At 42.6% G+C, this 23,475-nt stretch overlaps 1 protein-coding gene across 2 annotated transcripts in view; it reads right to left on the bottom strand.

Annotated features, from left to right (window-relative positions):
• Nucleotides 1-601: 601 nt before the first annotated feature.
• The window catches only part of ankrd50 (ankyrin repeat domain 50), a 36,232-nt gene continuing 13,358 nt past the window's right edge, over nt 602-23,475 (bottom strand). For both annotated transcript variants that reach the window (XM_072395190.1, XM_072395191.1), the window contains exons 3-5: nt 20,747-20,979; nt 2,577-6,121; nt 602-2,311 (exon numbers count right to left, since the gene is read on the bottom strand). In XM_072395190.1, the coding sequence (XP_072251291.1) occupies nt 2,580-6,121; nt 20,747-20,979 (3,775 nt within the window). In that variant the 3' untranslated portion in view covers nt 602-2,311; nt 2,577-2,579. The remainder of the gene's footprint in view (nt 2,312-2,576; nt 6,122-20,746; nt 20,980-23,475) is intronic.

The following is a 23,475-nucleotide window of genomic DNA, read 5'->3' as shown; positions in this document are numbered from 1 at the left end:
CAGTCAGCCTTTTGTTTGATCTCTCTTGCAGTTTCAAATGAACCGAGTGAACTGGAGGGTAGGGGGGGGGGGCAGCGACAGCGCTTGGCACACTCGTCTGTTCCACTTCAGCTTGATCCATGTGTTGTGATTCCTGCAGTGTCCTGGTTTGGCCTTCCATATCAAATGACCAACAGAAAGTAAAGTATTAACAGCACATGCTGCGGTTTCACAGCCACAACACAACGGAAAAAAAACACACTTCAGTGAATAAGAAAAGGCCTGTGTACTCAAAGCAAGAAACCCAGATACAAACTGATATCTGTGAGAAAGAATAGCGTGCAGCGGCGGTGCAGATTAGTCATTTTCCGCTTTTATAGGATCCCTGTGCAAACACACACCTTTGTGGTGAAGACAAACCAGTCTGTCTGCCTGGAATTAAGAGTATTTTCCAAAAGGTGAAATATTATTTCTAACACGACCTCAGACGCTAATTTAAATAACTTCCTTCCTAAATAATTAAAGGATATAGACCGTCATACTGTTGAATTATTGCATTCCAAAGCTTGTTTTATTTAGTTTCTACCCAGCTGTATTTGAGAGTGAATGACTCAACGAGAGATTTATTTTTCAGCAGTAAAGCAAATATGTTTATTAAGCACTTTAATATACATCAGAAAATTCCACTTCATATAATACAGAAACTTTTTTTAAATGAAAGTTGAATGTACACGGTAAGCTATTTACAATCCAATCACAGACAGTCAAATCAAAGATGACAGACAAAACACCGTCAAGACAAACAAGATAACTGCTTCATAAGACTATACAGTATGTTTTCCAACTCTTTTTCTAGACTGATCCTGCCTCGAATCCTTCTATTGACCCTTCATGGCATACTTCTGAGCTACTGTAGTACTGAAGAGCTGCGAGCTTTCACTAGGGCTTATAAGTGTTTGTGCATGCGATAGGTTTCTACTCCCCCCAATCCAAGTTCATGGCAAGAAATAGCTCACTGTTAACATTATGAAAAGCCTGCAAAAATATGACAGCCTGTAAATGCTAGCGCAGCTCCACACAGTTCATGAGAAACAGATGTTTCGGTTCCCTCAGTGTCACAGCCGAGCTCCTCCTCCCCTCCGTCTCCCCCGGGGTTTAAGTCCTGTTGAACTGATACTCAGCTTCTCACAAGGAGGAGGTGGGACAGAGTATGCCGTTTCAACTTTGGCTTAACAAGTCTGCATTTCAAACAATATCACTAACAGCTAGGAGTTGTTGCAATGGCTGAACCCTTTTTGTGTCATGCCCCTGATGAATCCAGCAGGAATTACTGAAAATTAACCACATGGCAGTAAGGAACAAAGCTTGACTTTTGTTTTCTGCACCGCAGTAGGATGTACACGAAACTCAGCGGCAATTCTTTTTAACAGTTGCTGCATTTAGCACCAAACCTCTGCAGACGGTACAATGGTTACTTAAATATTCTTTATGCACACAAAAACATGACACAAAAAAAAAAAAAAAATCCCATAGGGACAAAATTACATTTTTTTTTTGTTTGTTTTTACATCATCAATGAACCTCCCTCTTCCTCAGATATTTGTATTACACAAACGCACAAAGCCAAATATAAAAAAAAAACTGCAGGCATCTTCTGAACACAGCACCATGGTAGAATGTAATGCAACAAAAGTGGCTTTATTTTCCAAAAAAATAAATATGCTTGTATAACCTGTGAAGTAAACTGCCATAGCCATTAACATAGTACACGCAACGAAGGTTTAGCACACTGATCGATGTTAACACAGATTATTTGGGCTCTCTAGAAAGGCAATCTATCAATGCGCTTAAATTCATACCATGACATCAGTTACTGTTATGTCCTCTGATTTGTGACAATGTACCCACTGGTACACTGCTGTCAGTGTGGAAAAGAAGAACAAATAATATAAAATAATCAAAAAAAAAAAAAAAAAAAAAAAGCATTGGTTTGTTTCTCTCAAACAGTTGATAAAACATGGATGGGATACAAAGTGAATAGAAATGCATGTCTGTCATTTTACTCTTTTAAAAGTGCATACACTGTTTATTAAATAGCATTAAATTAAAATGATACTTTGCATGAATACATGAAGAAGGCTGTAACAGATGTAGGCACATCAAAGTATCAGTTCACATAAGCCGTAGGCAGCAATCAACAATCTTCCCTAGGTATTGTTTTGAGGTCTCCCACTGATGAAAAAAAATATAATCTAGTATTTTTATGCAGATGAAAACAGTTGCTTTGGCACATTCTCTCCAACGTCTGCGTGACGAATGGCATTCAAGACATCTGAAACAGTATAGGAATGATTTGGGTTAAACTCTGCTCATCCGGATTGATGTATTCTTCATGCATACATCTAATTAAAAACTAACTGAATGATGGCTATGATGAGTTGAATCCATTAATTATAGGCCAGTTATTAGCCTCAATATTAGTCATAGCAAATAAAGAGACGAGCTGTTGTAATTCTTGCTTGGATTTCGAACTTCTACACATACTGTACTTAAACAAAAGCACATATCGATGGATAAGTTTGATAGTAGTCTCTTACCAGCTATAATGGAGTCTCCTTTTTGTAGTTAAACCCAGGGTCCGATCCTTCAATCTGCAGTTTCAGGGCTTGTTTAAGGCTTAACTCTGTTTCCCCAATGGGGTAGTTCTCCAGAACATCCTGGTGACCCTTGTTTTGCGCAGCCCGAGGAACCGACACTCTACCCAAGAAAACCTGATTACCCTGTAGATGATAGTTGGGGTTGGTCATGATCCCGTTCCTCTTCTTCTCAGAGCAGCTCTGCTGCTGGATAAAGAACTGATCTTGGCACTGCACCCTTTCCTGTTGGACTGAACCACCGATCATGATCTTACAATGAGGATCCTTCACTGCGATGTTAGCTACTGATTTGTTGAGAGCAATTCTCTTGTCAAACTGGGTCATCTCATACTCTAGAACCTGACCTTGGGTTGATCCACTGTTCTTGACTTTCTTTTTGTCTCCCTGTGCACCTTTGCTATTTGATGTACCATTTCCTGTTTTAGTTCCCTTTGATGACTTCAAACTAGGTTTCAACTGAGACCAGTCAAAGTCAGTGGATGGAGATGACGGCTGCTGACCAATTGACTTTGTCGTAGAAGAAGGGGACACTATAGACTGTCTGCTCCGGCTGCGAGGCAGTGAGTGCTGTTGAATTTGTTCTGTAAATGTCATTCCATGGAAACTATCAATCGGCACGGTCTGTGCTGTGGCTGTAGATGAGGTTGTTCTCAAGGAGGAGTTTTTTGAGCTCTTGAGGGAATTATTTGACAGGGATGATTTCTGTCTATCCACAGTGGAATCAGGAGACTCTGATGGTGAACTGAAAGCATGGACAGGCCCGTTGGGTATACCACGTCCAGAGGACAGCATATCGCCTGCCCCAGTGCTGCCAGAACTACTTGATTTGATGGTGAGGGATTGCATTTTACCAGTCACTGCCAATGGTGTTTTTTCCTCCATGGTATGAACTGGGGAGGGGTTGCAGCCATTTAGAGTTGTGGCTCCATATTTTTCCAGAAGTTTTATGATCATCGAATGGCCACCTTTTGCTGCCACTCTCATTGCTGTGCGTCCAAACTGATCAGCGTGGTTGGGGTCAGCACCATTTTCCAGAAGTATTTGCACAACGTCGATATGACCCTCCTGGGCGGCTATGCCGAGTGCTGTTGCTCCCTGGTTGCATGTATGATCCACATGTGTGCCATTTTCTATCAAAAACTGCACAACTTTTGTATGGCCTTGCCATGCAGCTGACTGGAGGGCGGATCGCTTCTCATTGTCACAGGCATTCACATCAGCATGATAGTTAATCAGCAGCCTCACCATTTCAACATGCCCTTGCCAGCAGGATACATGGAGGGCCGTTCTGCCCTCAGTGTCACAAGCTTCCACATTTGCACCATTTTCTAAGAAATACTCTGCCATGGCCAGTTGATTTTCAAGTGCCAATATGTAGAGTGTTGGGCGCCCATCTGCATCTTTGTAATCTATATCGCCACCGTGGCTCAGCAGCAGTTCAACAATGTCCCTGTGACCTTCTAATGCAGCTACCCTGAGAGCATTCCTCCCATCGTATCCCCTCTGGTCAATGCACGACTTGTTTTCCAGAAGAATTTGCACACAGTCATAATGTCCCTCTTGTGCAGCTAATATCAGCGGTATTCTACCATCATTATCTACCTCTGTGCAACGAGCACCTTGTTCAATAAGCGCATCGCACACTTGGCGATGGCCCTCAAATGAGGCCATGTGTAGCGGGGTCCAGCCTGCATCGTCCCTGTGATTCTCATCCAGTCCTCTGTCCAGCAGAGTTCGGACCACCTCAACGTTCCCTTGAGCAGACGCAATGCTCAGCACAGTCCTTCCTTCACTGTCGATGCTATCAACAGCAGCTCCCCAGAAAAGTAATGTGTTCACAACAGATGCGTGGCCCATTGATGCAGCAGCCAGCAGAGGGGTGCGCCCATTGTTGTCCGTGTGATCCACATCAGCTCCACCTTCCAAAAGCAGATCAACCACGTCTACATGTCCTTCATAGCCAGCCACAAGGAGAGGAGTCATGCAGTCTTTGTCACAGTGGTCAACCTCTGCTCCCCTGTCTATCAGAAGGCTCACAACCGATGCATGACCTTTACTAGCAGGAACACAGAGAGCAGCCACTGAAAGGGCTGTCCTCCCATCAACATCTTCATGATTAACTTCAGCTCCATGATCCAGTAGATGCTCCACTATTTCTCTGTGCCCCATATACGCTGCAGCGATGAGAGCCGTTCTTCCTTCATTGTCTGCTTTGTTGACTTCAGCCCCATGTTGAAGAAGGTTTAACACTATGTCTTCATGACCTCCCCACGCAGCAGCTCTCAAAGCAGTTCTCCCGTCAGCATCAGCACAGTCCACTTTGGCACCAGCATAAAGCAGTGCAGACACGACTTCTGAATGTCCACCCCAAGCTGCTGAACGGAGAGCAGTCCATCCATCATGGTCTGTGTGGTTTATGTTGGCCTCACAGCCAATAAGGCAGTTGACCACTTTTGTATGGCCTTGCCTTGCAGCAAGAGTAAGTGCTGTTTGTCCGTGGTTGTCTTCAAGCTCCATGTTTGCCCCTCTAGATATGAGCAAGTTAACTACATCGAGGTTTCCACTATATGCAGCATTGCCTAGCAGAGTTCTTCCACTGGAGTCACACTGGTTCACAGATGCTCCGTTGTCAAGTAATGTTCGTATTGAGTCCTCTCTTTCTAGGGCCTGTTGTACAATACATGAAGCGTGATCATTCTCATTGTTAACATGAGCACCGGCTTTCACCAGAAGTTGCAGAACCTCTTGCTCTCTTGGTATGGAGGTGCTCAGAGAGTCTTTAGCAGGAGTTCCATTCCAAACCATCCAAAGAGCCAGATTAAATGGCTCAATCTGCAGATTGGAGTTGACAAGGTGCAGTGCGAATTCCTGCACTTCGAGTGGTTTGAGCTGCTTTGCTCGGCAAGTGTAACTCATCGCCAACATGCGATGTCCCTCCGCAGCGTTGCACAGGTACTTCTGGGTGCAGTGCTTTACATCCAGTAGCCATTCTGCAAAGCTGTAGTGAAAAAGGATTTTAGTACTCCCAAGGCCATCGACCAGCAACTTGGAGAGAATGTCCATCTTTTTCTGAAACTCCTCCATGGTCAGTGTCATGTTTTTGGTCCAGACTGCATGGTACAGTTCCTTGACTGTGAGTGGCCTGCAAGTTGCCAGGATTACATTAAGAATCGGTTGGACTTTGGCAAATTGCTTTCTGACAAATAGTCTCTGGCACAGCCACAGGTAGAGGCCATTGAGAGTGCCAGGGATGTCACGGATTTCGCGAAGCATGATAAAGTTCTCCACCACACCATCCAGCACACGCTCCAGGTAGAGAAAACAACCGCTGCTTTTAATGTGAAGTTGGTTCAGCATCTCAGCCGTCTCCTTGGTCAGGTGCTGCCTCAGGGCCTCCTCCTGATCCAGCCGGTGAAGGATGTACTGTTGAACATCCTTGACGATGTATGCTTTACGCAGGTCATCGAGGCTGATTTTGCGGAATCCTGAAATAAAAGAAGAGGTCATGATATGAGTTTGATGACAAATGGATAACACGTCGAAAACTAAAAGACATTTTAAGAATCCCCCCCACCAAGGCCCTGTCTGACAATGAATTCATATAAAGTATACACTCATCATGTAACTTCAGATAATTAAGTTAAGGATATCTTTTTTTCCTGAAGCATGAGGTAATTAACACTGGAACCAAGCCGTAAAAGAAAAATCTTTCAGGAGATCTGAGGGCATAACCCCTCTGGCTGCTGGAAGCCGACACAAACAGCAGGTGTTTGCCATCAGCTTTGCCCATTAAACACCAACAAAAACAAAATTGTTGCAATTACTGGACTACTTTGTTGATGACGCAGAGGTAATATGGCTGTTATAATTTAGCGTGTGCCTAACTTTGGCATAAGCCCATTTTTCCCATGTACCACAAAACAATATTATACTTTAAATACTAACTGAAAGAAAAAACAGTAACCAGGTCTAAAACAGTTGTACACTCTGAGGAAAGCCTGCTTGATTGGTCATTCGACCCATTCACTGAAACAACTGGAGCAAATCTGCTTTAAGGGCCGAGGAACCAAAATGAAGGAGAGCAAGGAGGGCAACATTTCCACACCAGTAACACATCAATGGCCTGTAAAACAGTTCTCCAAAGCCTCACTCATCATGCTACAGGACCCCCACACACACCCAAGTGTGACGATGGGTCTTAATGAATTATTTCAATGGGCTTCTTTTCCAAGACATGGGAACATGGCCCCATAATGGCCTCAGTTAATGGGCATAAAGTGAACCAGCCATGTTTAAACAATCAGTTCATGGTCTGCGTAGCCGGCAGCCTGAGAGCACGGGGAGCATTTCTGCATACTTTTATTTACAGTTCTCATGGATCTCAGGGTAACTGGGACAGGAAAAAAGATGTCACAAGAGGCTCTCAGTGTTGTTGACATACTGATTTCCCCCCTTATTAACAGTCCTGCTACTATGGAAAAAGCATTTGTACTTTGACCCACAAAATGCTACATTCTTGAGCCAAGCTGAATGCGAATTAAACGTGATCCTAATTAAAATGAATGACATTTTCATTTTTGGCATGTCATTGCTGAGTGAAAATAATACTTTATTGAAAAGTATCACAAAAATCCTCTGCAAAACCTTGAAATGTGATTGCTTTGAAATAACAATTTTTCTTTGTTCATCATATGGACGAGACAGCCATTAAGCCTGAGGCAGAGCCATGCTCATCTCACCGCTATTGTGTGGGTAGAAAAGCCTGAAGGATGAGTGGTAACCACACACCTGGAAGCCTGATAACAAATGAGATGAGTTTAGCTCGAGTTCCAAAACAGGCACTGGCAGTTTGGACAACTGATCCTGTTAACCGGAAGGAGCACATGGGCTTTATTTATCACCCGTTTCTGGGTTTGTTTAAGATAAGATGCTCCCAAGAGTACCTCCCAACAGTCTCCTTCACTTTGTAAGATCGATGGAATATTTCACTGCAAAATTGTTTGTTTTTTTATAAATACATGGAATGTGTGCTGATATGGGTTTAAAACACCTCAGTTATTACTATATTTAATTGTAATCTTTGATGCAGCACAAACCAGTAAAATTACGGATTATTACAGCAACTCACCTTCTTTGAGTGGACTATGTTATATGCAGTAGTTACCCATCATAAAATACTTTATGGCAGAGTTCTTAACCCCAAAGAGCAGGGTGCTCTTATTGGGATTAATGACTTTATTATCGTAGAGATCATATAGACTTGAACTTTAAGATGGATTTATGGTTGGCAAATGAGGTTAGTAGGACTCCCGTCATAGGATTTTACCCACTTTTTCTGTACATGAATCAGGTTGCGTTGTTAGGAAGGTTTCCCACAGTGGCTTTGTCCACGTTATTTCACTTACTGATGCTGATCAACATTGAATTATACCCATAGATTCAATTACCTCAAGTATCATCCATGTGTTTTATGACTTCAGAAAGATTCTGTCAATCCCAGTTCTTTAGCCTTCACACAGTAAGTCTTTGTGTATAACCTCAGTTTACTGTAAATCAGTCAGAGTTCAATGTGGAACCACATGAAGACGTGACACAACTAAAAACAATAAGCTACCAGATTTGCTTTTTGCTTCAAGGCTTGAAGTTACAGCATGAAGTATCCCTTTCTCAGCATTAGACCGCATAACTGCCTGATACTTACAAAAACTCAATGACCCCAACCTACTTTCAGCCTGTCGTTGTTTTCAGCGTCAACTTTCCACTCTCCCCTCACCTCACCCTCTTTTCTGCAGCTCCATGACCCTCTGTTCCAGCTCCCACTGCTGTCCTGGAGCCCGCACTGACATCACAAGAGCCACAAACCTGGCTGTTTACTAATTGTCACAGCATTCCAACAGGAGTTGTGATGAGTTTCTGCATGTGATGAGTTAAAGCTCACATCAAAAGATAATGCAGCATGCCACATAATCCTAACGTGCACTTCTGTTCACTGTGTACTCACTACTCTGGCTCAAACTTCAGTCATTAAAGATCAAATTTCAGTCAGTGATGTTATCATCAGAGGATTTCTCACTCTTTTTTCTTTTTAATAAACCATCTGATCTCCTTGGTTTCTTCCCCCTTTTCTTACACGTTTGACTTCTTCTTTCCAGGCTAATGTACAATATCCAACGCCTCAATAGACATAAAGACAGACATCTGCTGCTTGTTGTGATCCTCTGTGTATGAGTGTGACTTCCCCTGATGACAAGACCTACTTCTTCTGGACCAAATCCTTCTTTGGACAGTCTGGTTTTGCTCCAGCTGGGACAGGAAACCAGCTCGCTCAGAATAGTGAGGAGGCCATTAAAGGAAAAAACAGAGGCCAAGGGACCAAAAGGAAAGCTATTCTCCACCAACAGAGTGACAAAGTGCTAACATTTTTTTCTTAATGATGCCTGTAATTATGCAAAGTTAGACTAAGAAAGACATTGAGCATGCTTTACAGTCCAATTCTGTTCTGCCATAAATTCCCTGGAAATTTCTGATAAGCACTTTCTCCTACATCTCATGGTCACTGACACAACAATTATGAAGATATAGCGAACAGGAAAGCCAGAGGAGGAAATAGAAATTTGACTGCAGCCACCATGAAGTAAAGCACGTGCCCGGATTTGAAAACGGTCCTTTTAAAATGGTCAACTTCTGTGAGCAAAAAATAGAAGAATAGAGCTAGAAGCAGAAATGCCTTTTCCTCCAGTTACTGTACATGGAGGAAGATAAACTACAATTTCCACTCAAGTCATCAGCAGGCATCACCTCATCGGATGTCAGCTGTGAAGTCACGGTGTTACTGCTGCCTGATGAAGCACTAAAACAGCCACGAGGAAACCTGCACTTGGTGGCTGTGGTCTAGATGGAACTACTCAGTCCTGCGAAAGAATGCATGAACTTTCATTGGCTACAAATTGTTCCGATATGTTCCAACAATCCCTTTTCTGTCTTTACTCTCTGGTTTACAATACAAGGGGCTACACAAACTATAGATGAGAATTGTATGTGTTTGTGCTATTTGTGTGAGTGAGTGAGAGGGGACGGTTCCGACCATGAACAAAAGCGACTGCTAAACAAGCAACAAATGACACATTCATCAGGGTGAGGGATGCAGCTCCAGAGTGCAGGCCTCTGAGCCAGCTGCTGCTCGTTACAGAACTGGATACCAGCCACAGGAGACAGTCTCACACACAAAGACAGACTGTTTGCTTTCTAGATTCATTTTTCAGATGACAAATGAGACTGCGTGTGTGCAGAGGAACGAAAGGTTCTCGCTCATCAGCAGGGATATCAGAGTGGCAGCTTCTCTGATTCGGCATGTTCTTTTGCGAGACACCATCTTAAGTCACTGAATCCATAAAGAAAACAGAAACCTAAGCCTCGCTGCCCTCTCCTCAGGCTCTCCAGTAAATCCGCGCTCAACAAACGTCTGTTCAACAGCTGCAGCCTTCCCTGCTCCAAAAAACATGAGCGCCAACCTCCTAAACACAAGTATGTGGATGAGAGTCAGCTCCAACGCTCTGCAAACAACAGTCCTTTGAAAGGCCTGCTGCCATTTCGATTTAAAAAAATACTGTTTCATTACACAAACACTCCAGTTTCTATTCCAACAATTAAAGGTGAGAAAACACTGAGCATTTTATCTCAGACAAATGTGGAACGTAGAAGTGAGAAAAGACGGTGAAGAGCTGAGAAGCTTTGACTAATTGGGACATAATTGAACCAAACAAAGAAAAGGATTTCAGAGCAACACCTATATTTTACTTGCACAATACATTCTCTGCTTTACTACATGACCACCAGACATGACACTGAAATGATTACACTGTAACAATCAATTTATGTGAGATTAAGGCAAAGCACAAGAAAACACTCCTGCCCAAACAAGCCTCTTGCTGGGTTTCAAACGGGATGTGAAAGGTTTTCCAGTCAAACCTGTTGGAGGACAACTGAACAAAGCTGACGTGGTGGGTGGGGGTGGGGTTGACAGGACTACAGTCAATAAATGGCTCAGCATGCCTCAGCTTTAAGATTGTATTCTGATAACACTATCCCCGCTGTATGCAATGAATGATGCAACAATCACTTTGAATGACAGAAGCTCATTAAGATGGTGACAAGTGGCCGAGTCAACGGCAGAGCACCTGGTCACATGCGTGTCTGCATCCCATAATGGATATCTTCTCTGAGTTATCACTACTCCTCACAGAGCTTCTTACATAGCAGCAGATGACTGGAAGTTTCATCAGAGTGATAAAAATTCCAACAGGGCACTAAAATGGCAGAGCGTTAGGCCAAGGACATACAGACAGTCGCATGTAAACATTTAAACTGGGCATTTATCCATTTCTGCAGTAACAAGAAGAGCTAGACTTAAAAATAGCCTTTTTATTGCCCTTGATCCGTTCATATTCCAAATAGCTACCACCATTTTATCTCATTTCAAACTAACTGATGTTTATCAGCTGAAATAGTGGTTGGATTAAATGTTAAACAGGAATTCTCTCTGAAATGCACATTTCTACGCTTCACGGTGACCTGTAGTGCTTAGAGTTACCCTTCCCCACATGGGATCAAGTTTCCTCAATCTCTGCTCATGTTTTTGTTCATCAATGCACTGGCTGACCTCCCAGTGCCCTCATTTAGCTCTCCTGCTGCAGGTCTCCATTCACCTGCTCAGGAAACTGTTGTCCGTCGAGTCAAACAAGTCATTATCAGCCATGAAAAAAAATTGCACTGCCAAGGAAGTCTGCGACTGCTTTTGATTTCCCAGATCCAGCATGAGGACAGCTGTGGAATCAGGTACTTGCAAAGTCATCGTTGGCATGCAGGTCGAGAGGCAGTGGGGCATAAAAAATGCTGTCTTTACTTTGGAGGGCTTTTTCCCCTTGAGCAAAACCTGCCAATGAACAATCCAGGAATTCTGCACAGCACTTATTGAAGCTAAGGTCAAATTAAGACTTAATTATAACACCCTTTAATTATATACATTAAAAAAACAACCCAAAAACCTGACAAGTCTGCACCACAGACTTGAAAAGAAAAATCATAAGTTCATAAAAAATGTGGCACAGGCTTGCCACATACCAAAGGGCATCACCTTAGAAGGGATGAGACCAGCCGGCTTGTTTGCCATGTTCCGAGTTGTGTTACCGCCATGCCGTATCCGAGCTGTTACACATACAGACGGGGTACACCTGTAATTTGCCCGGCTGTCAGACTGTGTGGTGGTAAATTACAGTATTCAGTGGGGATTATGGTCTTCAACCCATCCAAAGTGAGGCTCAACATGCAGCCTCACAGACGACAACTCATACAAGAATATGGGCATAAATCTGCTTGTCTGTGTAAGCCAATTTAAAGAAAGGGAGGGGAAGTGATTAGAGGTGTCATCCTTGCTCTTGTTATCCTGGAATCGTGGCGCAGAGACAATCAATATGAAAGTAAGGGAAGGGCAATAAAGGCTTTATGGTTATGTAGTTGCACAAGGCATTTGTCGAATGTGCCCTTTCGTTCAGTGCTGTGCAATTTAGTCTCTGGTGAGGGCCACAGCGTGGCCAAAACATGTTAGAATTGGTTTTTAAGGCTCTTTGGACGATTCTATAAAGGCCTTTTAATTCTCCAGTTTAAGAGTGTGTTGGAACTCATTCCACTTCCAGTGCTTAAAATTGTTCTTGGCATCGAATATCTCATAAAAGTCTCAAATTCATCTGCTGCATTTGTACTGCTTTACATCCAAAATGATGCCACAAAATGTCATTTACTGGGGAGTGACTAAGCGGAGCCATCCTTGTGCCTCTTCAGGCAGCGTTGCACAGCCTACAAGAAATAAAGCGTCCTCGCTGCTTTACGACCGTGTTTGTGTTGTCAGTGGGCCAGAAGATCTCGTGGTCTTCTCCTGAGAGGTCTCATATTTGACCAAAAACTAAAGTATACAGAAAAAACCCATCTCGGGAGATGTTAAGAGTTTTGTTGACCTTTTTGTGGAAGGACTGTTTTGGCTTGTGTCAGATTCACCCGCAGGCCTCTGGACAAAGGGCTGCTCTGAGAGGTGGAGGAGACCGCACGCTTTAAGACAGGCCTGCTCTTTTCATTTGTGATCACTGGTAGTAAATCACTTCAGTGTCTTCGGTCAGTTGGATACAGAAAGCCCCATTCACAGCAGTTAAAGCAGAGGTGGAAGATGTGGTACAGGTCCCTGCTCGGGTGGGCTACCCTCTCCCCAAAGAGACACAAATACAGGAAACAAAAACACAGACCCACCCCAGAGTCACAATTTCCTGAAAATGGAGCTTTTTTAAAAATAATAGCTATGAAATTTGCAATGACTTATCAATACACTTTGGGGTATGCAAGCAGACAGTGATTACTTTTCGGTTAAAAAACCAAATGTGCCAGCTAATGTGCCATTTTGGAAAGGAAATGAGTTAAACCCCCCCCCCTCAAAACCATCAAAATGCCTCCCAGGATGAGTGCCTTCTTAGAGCAGCCACACACTCTTGTAACATTCCTCAGACTGAGCCTGGAATATAACCATGTTAATTAAAGCTGTGATTCATAACCAAGAGGGCCTTTTAAGTGTGGTTTTGGGTGCATGTGTGAGGCTCTCTTCCTGGTTTTTGGCTGGTCGACCTCCTTAAATCTGCCCAAATGACCCCTGTCACTAAAAAGAGGAACGAGGTGTAAAGTTAGAAAGAAATTGTTAAAATAATGTTGGATTTTATGATAAACATTGCAGAGCAGGAATGTTGTTTAAGGGGAGCCGTTCTATTTCACTGCTCCAGCAGCACAATAGTATATTATTAGAACTACTGGCTCTGCATCTGATCATTCCAGGCCTTCACTTTCCTCAGCTCTCATATATTTTGCTTTTTTCTCAATAATCTAAAGAACATCTTGCGCAAGGTTTTGATTTGTGTTCCATTTAAACTTGGCTGTATCTTTATCATCTGCCTCAGCATATGTTGGAGGATTAGTCATGAGATACTTCCAGATAAGAGGAGACACCAGAGCAGTAGCTCACTTAGATTATCTCAGATCTTAACACCTGCCTTCTACCTTTCGGTGCAGCTTAATGGTGGTATTTGGATTCAATTAAAAGATGGTAATTTGGATGGACATGTTGTATATTTGATGTTTTTATATTGTTCTGGTATGCGTAGGAGAACCTCAGTGCTTAAAACTTTTGTTTTAACTTCACTGACTGCTATCTTTTCCCTGCAAATCTAATAAATTGTCTCCATTACCTTACTTGGCCTCTTTGTTTTCTTTTGGCTTAAAACCAAATGTAGAAACAGTGATACAGTAGTGTAGTTGTAAATGTCAGTAAATCCTCTCCTCAAAAGTTTCTGGGAGTTACTCTGATTGCGTGAGTATGTGGGGCTGGGTATTTAAAAAGGAAAGAGGCATGACAGTGAAAGATATTGTTTCCACAGGCTGCTCACACTCTGCTCATATTTATCCACACAAATCAGTGAGTAAAACTGGATAAATATAATCCAGCATTGCTTTGAATGATGTGGTATTGTGGCATGGAATAATTTTCTTTCTTTCAGAAAGGATGATCCTCTGTTTCCCCTGCTAAAAGAGATGATAAAGGAAGCACACAAGCTCCTTTCCTTCATTTTAGAATATATGAACAGCTCTTATCAAGGCTGCTAGTTACAAACTTCAGGGTCATTCCATCCATTTGAGAACCTTCCCAGCATGTGCCAGGATTTAACCAAGTTTTGACATGTGACAGGTTTTAAAACATGATAAACTGATTCTATTACAGTCTGCACGTGGTCCAGTTAAAGGGCTGCAGCTACTCCGTAGCATAACTGTTGTTTCACCAGCATGAGTTTAATTTAAAATAATCTAATGAAATTAACAGCAAACTTAAAACTGTCTGCATCTCTATATTTTGTTCCCTACCTGTTACAATGTCACAATTGTGTGGTTATTTAAAGTGTCATACACATAGAGTGGAGTTTTGACGGGTTAGTTCAATCCTTGTACCTGCAAATGTGTGTGTGCTAAAACAACTGAAAATCAATCTTCCCTCATTAGAAATAAAATTATCAATAAAGTCTGGTCCCGTGTACTTCATGTAGTCTTACTTTGCACCCCCCTATGAGAGGTTCTTCGTGTAGTCTTACTTTGTACCCCCCTATGAGAGGTTCTTCGTGTAGTCTTACTTTGTACCCCCCTATGAGAGGTTCTTTGTGTAGTCTTACTTTGTACCCCCCTATGAGAGGTTCTTCGTGTAGTCTTACTTTGCACCCCCCTATGAGAGGTTCTTCTGTAGTCTTACTTTGTACCCCCCTATGAGAGGTTCTTCGTGTAGTCTTACTTTGTACCCCCCTATGAGAGGTTCTTCTGTAGTCTTACTTTGCACCCCCTATGAGAGGTTCTTCGTGTAGTCTTACTTTGTACCCCCCTATGAGAGGTTCTTCTGTAGTCTTACTTTGTACCCCCCTATGAGAGGTTCTTCTGTAGTCTTACTTTGTACCCCCCTATGAGAGGTTCTTCGTGTAGCCTTACTTTGCACCCCCCTATGAGAGGTTCTTCTGTAGTCTTACTTTGCACCCCCCTATGAGAGGTTCTTCTGTAGTCTTACTTTGTACCCCCCTATGAGAGGTTCTTCGTGTAGTCTTACTTTGCACCCCCCTATGAGAGGTTCTTCGTGTAGTCTTACTTTGCACCCCCTATGAGAGGTTCTTCGTGTAGTCTTACTTTGCACCCCCTATGAGAGGTTCTTCGTGTAGTCTTACTTTGCACCCCCCTATGAGAGGTTCTTCTGTAGTCTTACTTTGTACCCCCCTATGAGAGGTTCTTCGTGTAGTCTTACTTTGTACCCCCCTATGAGAGGTTCTTCTGTAGTCTTACTTTGTACCCCCCTATGAGAGGTTCTTCGTGTAGTCTTACTTTGTACCCCCCTATGAGAGGTTCTTCTGTAGTCTTAATTTGTACCCCCCTATGAGAGGTTCTTCGTGTAGTCTTACTTTGTACCCCCCTATGAGAGGTTCTTCGTGTAGTCTTACTTTGTACCCCCCTATGAGAGGTTCTTCGTGTAGTCTTAATTTGTACCCCCCTATGAGAGGTTCTTCGTGTAGTCTTACTTTGTACCCCCCTATGAGAGGTTCTTCGTGTAGTCTTACTTTGCACCCCCCTATGAGAGGTTCTTCTGTAGTCTTACTTTGCACCCCCTATGAGAGGTTCTTCTGTAGTCTTAATTTGTACCCCCCTATGAGAGGTTCTTCTGTAGTCTTACTTTGTACCCCCCTATGAGAGGTTCTTCGTGTAGTCTTACTTTGCACCCCCCTATGAGAGGTTCTTCGTGTAGTCTTACTTTGTACCCCCCTATGAGAGGTTCTTCGTGTAGTCTTACTTTGTACCCCCCTATGAGAGGTTCTTCTGTAGTCTTACTTTGCACCCCCTATGAGAGGTTCTTCTGTAGTCTTACTTTGCACCCCCCTATGAGAGGTTCTTCTGTAGTCTTACTTTGCACCCCCTATGAGAGGTTCTTCGTGTAGTCTTACTTTGTACCCCCCTATGAGAGGTTCTTCGTGTAGTCTTACTTTGTACCCCCCTATGAGAGGTTCTTTGTGTAGTCTTACTTTGCACCCCCCTATGAGAGGTTCTTCGTGTAGTCTTACTTTGCACCCCCCTATGAGAGGTTCTTCGTGTAGTCTTACTTTGTACCCCCCTATGAGAGGTTCTTTGTGTAGTCTTACTTTGTACCCCCCTATGAGAGGTTCTTCTGTAGTCTTACTTTGTACCCCCCTATGAGAGGTTCTTTGTGTAGTCTTACTTTGTACCCCCCATGAGAGGTTCTTCATGTAGTCTTACTTTGCACCCCCTATGAGAGGTTCTTCTGTAGTCTTACTTTGTACCCCCCTATGAGAGGTTCTTCTGTAGTCTTACTTTGTACCCCCCTATGAGAGGTTCTTCATGTAGTCTTACTTTGTACCCCCCTATAAGAGGATCTTCATGTGGTCTTACATTGCACCCCCTAATGAGAGGTTCTTCATGTACCCCCACCCCCATGGGAGGGCCTACACATTCTGCTTGAGAAAGACCGACTTTGACAAGCATGAATCATAAACAAAATTGGGCAGATGGTAGCCATTACTGTTCAGTGATGCCTCTACATGATAAAAAGATCACACACTAGGGTAGATCAAACACTGCGAGGGGATGATGATTAAAATTAGACGGTAATTATTTCAATGAGGCCATCGGCTATCTGATTATTTTGAAAGGTAAAAGAGAAAAAGAGTAAAAAATAAACCATCTACTTTATAATAAAATAAACTTTCAGTTTGAGAGCCAGCAAGTTCTCTCCAAGTCTGAGAAATCATCACTTACCTGTACAATGAAAAAAAAACATGACATATATGAACTGTTAAACCAAATGCTTGTGTGAGAGGCTGTTTTTATTTAAACCCCAATCTCCCACTTCCACCCCTCCTTCTCTTTTCCTTGCTCTCCCTTCTGCCAGAGGCCTTGTTCGATTGGCATGGATTCTACTCGGCTCCCAAACAAAATTGCTGCCTAAGTGTTTCCACTCTGTTACCCCTATCATGCCCTTACAGTAGCACAGCTCATAAAGCAGGCAAGCACAGGAAAAGCAAGCTTTTCACCATAGGTCAGCTGTCACATGGGACATAAGGAAGAACCACGGCTAAAGATTTGAGTCATCGTCAGTTTTTAGTGTGACTAACATCTCGATACTGGAAATGTAGTCGGAGTCCAAGATAACAGAGGAAGCCTGAGGCTTAATCAAATATGAGTGGTCATATAATGTGAGTCAGCCAGAGGGATACTGTGCAAAATTCTTGTAGTGCTCCTCACAAACAGACCGGCCTTTGTTTGTAAGGCATTAGCCGAGCGGATGCGAGTGAGGCATTCTGCTGCAGAATTCAGTATGCCTCCGTCTTCCTGCTCGGTCTCAGAGGTGTTGAAAACTTCCCAAAGCACATTCCACTCGGAAATAGACACAAGGAATAACAGTTCAGCAAGGAATGAGGTATTCAGAAAGCTGCTCCTGTGGACCAAATCATCTGTTTTAAGATTTGAGTGTTTTAAGCACAAATCAATGTTATTATTTAAGGTGCCTTAAAAACGCTGGACCAAACTTCAGTTTCCTTCAAAAATGACTTTGTGGTCTACAGGTCATTCCTCAAAGCCTATGGACACTGTATTCACAAAACCACAAAGTTCCCACCACCGCAAACCAGAGTATACTGGGAAACCCACACAGCCTCCACCCCAGACGAAATAGGCCGCTCATATAAAAGATGGGTTTGCTTTGCAAAGAGCATGAACGTTTTTTGGCAGGTCACCGCCATCTCCGAGTTGTAAACAATACGGCGGTTATTTTTAGGGGACACTTGGCCTCAATTTGATACTCCGAAGTCCTTTGGTCTATTTCAGGTCCAGCCCTGTATGAATAAGAACTCACTCTGCCATATTCATAATAAGGTACAAAAGCCAATGGGAGACCTGGTGAGTGGCTCAGTGTGTTTGTGTGCGAGCCTACATCCTTCTGAGAGGAAAAAAAAAGCCAGTCTGGCAGAAATATCCAACTAAAAGCGGAAGAGTGGAGCTAGACAAAGCAAAGAGGCTGCTAAAAGCATTAGCAACACAGAAAGGTTACATTCTGTGGAGACGTCCCAATGCACAAACTCCATGAAGCAAGGAAAGCATTAAATCTCACACAGCATGTTTAAATAAACACAGTGCCATGGGTACGTCTAAAACAAAAGAAAGAAATGAGGACATCAAACCTGAACTATGTTCTCTCTTTATCTAAAAAGAGACAATTATTTTCAAAGCCAATTTTAATAAGAGCTTGACAGTAGCTGGGGCACTAAAGAGGCAGCAAAACAGGAGAGAGGCCGTACCAAATAAATTTTAAATTTCAAAAAAGGAAGATAACTGCTATTTATCAGATTGTTCGGAGATGAAACACCCTTTCAACCATGTCAAAAACAAAGAAAAACAGACATGTCATCAGCTACAAACATAAGAGGAGCAAAAAGCAAGCAGACAGTCACAGAACGTGCTCAGATTCTCTGAGAATTATAGATAAAAAAAAAATCCCCTGTATTCCCCTGCCGACTCCTTTCGTCAACTTTATCTTCAACCAAAATTACATTTTTAGATTCGTATCCATCCGATTCAGCAGACAGCATCAAATTAACTGGAAAATGTGATCCAATGCAAATTACTGCTGAAAGGAAATCTAATAGAAAACCTTTTCCAACTGTGTTGTCTGTGGGTCAAAGTTTTGTGAAATGCTGATATACACAACACGCCAGTACCGATCCAGAATCTAAACTACAGCAGGTACCCACGTAGAACCTTTGCTGTTGATTAAAGCATGGATGGGCCTGCATGTTGCCATCATAAAGTGGGCAGCTTGCTTCTCAGTTAGTTTGCTTAATTCGATGCACATCGCCCTTAAACAACTCAAAGTGAGGCTCTATCGACTGTGATCTGATCTACACCAGTCTGACCCGTACTTTATAACTTTAATCCACAACACTGGACCCACTCATTTACACCCTGCTGTCAAATTCAACTGTAGAGGTCAAGTGTAAACAAAGGAGAAGTGCTTTGGTAATGGTGAAGTAACATTCCATCAATGTTAGGTCTGAAAGAACTATGAAAATGTCAGCTCTTTTTTGAATTACATGAGAATGTTATCTGAAGTGAGATTGGATAGTGTAGTGGTAAGATTGCCACTTTTCATGAGGGTGACCTGGCTTCAAATCCCCTGCAATCTTTAGGCAATACCAACTTACCCTACCTGCCTACCAGTGTAAGTCGCTTTGGATAAAAGCATCTGCCAAATGCACAAACAAAGTTTTGTCCATCCTGCAGTTGAAAAGTCGAAAATAAAGAGGAGCACAGTAGCTCACACAGGAAAACCTAGAGGCTCAGAATATCTAGCATGGTCCTTCAATATGATCTGGCAAGGCTGATTTATTGACCATCAACTGTAACCGACATGCAGATCTACTACGAGCATTCTTGCAACAGATCACTAGAAAATCTACTGAGCACCAGAGCAAATAAACACAACCGAAGAAAGATGCTTGTTACTAGGTCCAGTAGTACTCAATACTCGAGCCAAACAGATACCTGTACCTGTATCATAACAGTTCCTGAGAGATTGTGCTGCAAACACGGGACCAGAACTGTCATAAAGAAGGATTACAACATGACAGACAGCAAGAGGGAGGTCAGCCATGAAGGAAAATAAATACAGCTGCTTTCTATGTTAAATTCTCTCTGTCTTTGACTCTGAGGAGGAATCACTGCAACGCTGAGGAGGAAGTGCTGGGTTTGAACACAAGTATGAATGTGAAGATTGATGATAGTTATTTTTGGTAGATATGGGCACTGCATGATCATTAAGGGGAGAAAAAAAAAGTATTCTGCGCGTCTACCTTGAAACTGACCTCATGTACCTCCTCAGTAAGGAGCAGTGAAACTGCTTAGACTGCTTGAATATTATGCAACCGTTAAAAAGTGAGGTGAGATAACAAGAAGCTCTCGCCTTCAGTGGTTCTGGGAGGTAGAAAGGGTACCCACAGCAATGTGAGCCTGTGGAAGAGACTTCCTCCCACACGGTTACATTTTTGATTAATGTCGTGCCAGCTCATCACCACAGAGTAGGCTGCTGCCCTGACAAGGAGATAATAGCAGCTGTTATGGTACAGCATCATCAGAACCAGGACGTTCTGCAACTCTTACAGAGGTCCACAGTGGTGACCGTAATCTCTTCAGTCACGCTGAGATGTTAGAAAGCCTTTTACATCTGTACAGCTCAACAAGCTGAAACAGGAGACGTCCCACACCGCAGGCTTCGTTTGTAAATGCATTCTATAATATTATGAGAGAAAATAACTGGAATCGAGTAGTACCAACAAGTGCAAATAACGTCTCATATCAAACTAAGCTGTAAGAGATTATGTAATGCACCGATTTTAAATATGCAACATACAGCAGCTTTAAAACAACCTGAAAACAGACTCCTCACTGGGTGATTTCACCTGACCAAAAGGCAAATCTGGGTAACGTACCTGTAAAGAGTTTCGTGATGGCCTTGTTCTGTCGCCGTGCAGAGCAGATAAGTAGCAGCCAGGGAGGCAGGAACTCGTGGTGACTGGCCAGGAGGTCAGCGATGGTCCTGGGGGAACCAGGCGAGGACCTCTGCTCCCCCTCCCCAAGCTGACAGCCTTCATCGATGGAGTCCACAAGCAGGAAGAGGGACTGCTGAGGTGGCTTCACGCTCAGGAGAGGCAGGAGGACGCACCTGAGGATCAAAGGCAAAACAAAGAACGCTGTAGTTTAAAGAATTAACGAAAACTGCCTCCAGCCACCAAGGTTATCAATAGGATTATAAAATTGGCATATTTTAGAGAGGAAAAAGGAACCCTTTATTTTGAAAATCTATTAAATGACATCTTTCCAAAGGCAATCTGGGCTGATGTTACTTATGCTTAATAATGTATCACACATAGTTCATTACTACAAAACCCTGCACGACTTTTCAATTAGTTTGTCGATGGTTTCATTTCTATATTTCAATGTTTTTCTCTTTTCCTCAATGTGACTTTCAGTTAATCAGACATCGGTAACTTTTCCATTATTGTGGTGTGTGTCCAAGAAAATTGGACAGTGTTTTTATAAAGTCATAGTTTTTCACAAAAACGTGTCCCATCACCACAGTCGTCGTGTAAAACATGGTGGATGGAAGCAGTTGAAAATATTCCTTTTCTACATGTTGAGTGTGTGCTACACTTGCGAGGACTCAACTGCACAACTGCAGCAGCAAGGCTGTTATTATCTTGAGAAAAAATGTAATCTTTTACATAACCTGAGGACACGTATCCACACCGTCTGCTGTTAGTCAGAGGAGAAGCCACCGCATCACACAAAACTTTAAGTCCTGTAGTTAGTCCTCTTGTAACATTTTGTCTTTTTGCCATCACATCGAGCTAACAAACGTGCAGCATTGCATGTGATGCAAACGTTGCAAGACTGGCCCTCCTCAGACATGCCAACCCTGCCTTCATAAAGGTCAAATGACAAGAGTGTGGGGCTTTAAATGCAACTCCATCCAACCCAAATTGGATCCATTAACAAGCCCACTGCCAGTGATGTGAGCCCAAAGAAACATCCGGAGCAGATGCAATCATTATGATTCAGTGAGATTTGCCTGAGAGCTACACAACTAAACACGCACAATAGTTTTCTGACTCAAAGCTTAACAAATCCTTGCAGCATTGACATTGTTGCCTGAATATTAATATCCACAAACCCGCTCTGTGGCATTTGTTGATAAAACAAACAAGATGTAAAGCAACCCATCAATATCCAGCTGAGCACAGCAATATAAACGCCACATTCACCTTTTCTCAGAGCACAACTGACAGCTGAACATGCAACCGCTTAGCTTTAGTGCTAGCATGCACCTTCACACATAAAAGCTCATTGATGCGAGACACCAACAGATGCATTCTTTATTCTTGTGGAGTCATGTTTATGCTGGAAGAACCTTTGTTACACTGCGACTGCCACCAGCAGTCTGAAGGCAGCCATAAGACACCCGTTAGGGAAAGTCTTATTTCCCCAGACTCAGAATTACATCCAGCTCAAATTTCTGTGATGAAGGATCTGAAGATTCTACATTAGTGACATTTAATCTGGGTCTCGGTTAATTAGACATTTAGAAAAGGTTGAACAAATGAATTTATTGACATGCAAACTTAATTTAAGGGTATATACTGCTGCAAGGCATTTGAGGCTCTTCACGGGAAGCTGTCGCTCAGATAAAAATCTGTCACCTTCTGGATGATGAGACAGTATCTTAACTAACTCTGTACCATACTGGAACTGACATTGCGTGTAAAGCAGCATATATACTGATTTCATTTGGATGCTCAACAGCCTGTAACTGACCTTGATGCTCCAAAGCCATTCCCTTTGAAAGTATCTACAAGTTTATACTCCTATTTTACTCCAGGTTAATCATCATTTAGCACATGGAGGCAGACCAGCCCTGAATGAAGGCGTGTTGGGGTGCTGATTGTCTAAAATACTGAAGAGGCTATTGTTACAGTGACTTGCTTACAGAGAGCCCTGCAATCACTGACACTTCCTGTTAGAAGAAATGTAGAAAATTACATGACATAAAATCAAACCGTGATAACATTTATCAAAAAAAAAAAAAACTGTTCCTCTTTACAACAAGATGTGATATGTTCGAATAAAAAGAAAAGTCATTTGAAAGTTCACTGGACTGGAAACTTTGTAGAACCGTGTTACATGAATTCCAATTTACAAGCACACAGCTGGCTCTATAATACCCAACTTATTCTCACTTGGCATTTCATTTAAAATCATAGGCTGCAGAGATTATTTTCATTCATCGCACTGTCAGTTTTATTCTATCAACTGACTGTTTCTAATATGAAAATGGCAAGATGGGAAATGTAGTTTCTAAATGAGAATATCCATCAGCCACTGAAGGATAAATCTTCCACTCAATCGTCTGTGTCTAAAATCTACGAACCGCTGTCATATTAGTCGGCATTTGGCTGATGGCTGGTGCTAATTTTCTGAGGTAAGACAAGTGTAAAACATTTGCACAGCCCAAACAGCCAGAATTAAAAAGTTGATTGCTGTTTTTTTGTATACAGACTTAGCACTGGAAGTTGACATTAAATAGCTGAACCGGTTTTCTGACAGCTTCTACAAACCTCAGCTTTATAGGAAACTTTCTCCAAACAGTCCGAACTCTCAGCAG

This window comes from Leuresthes tenuis, unplaced genomic scaffold, assembly GCF_036924035.1.
Source record: "Leuresthes tenuis unplaced genomic scaffold, fLeuTen1.0.hap1 SCAF_11, whole genome shotgun sequence".
Classification (NCBI taxonomy): Eukaryota; Metazoa; Chordata; class Actinopteri; order Atheriniformes; family Atherinopsidae; genus Leuresthes; species Leuresthes tenuis.
This window is presented reverse-complemented; position numbering and strand designations above follow the sequence as displayed.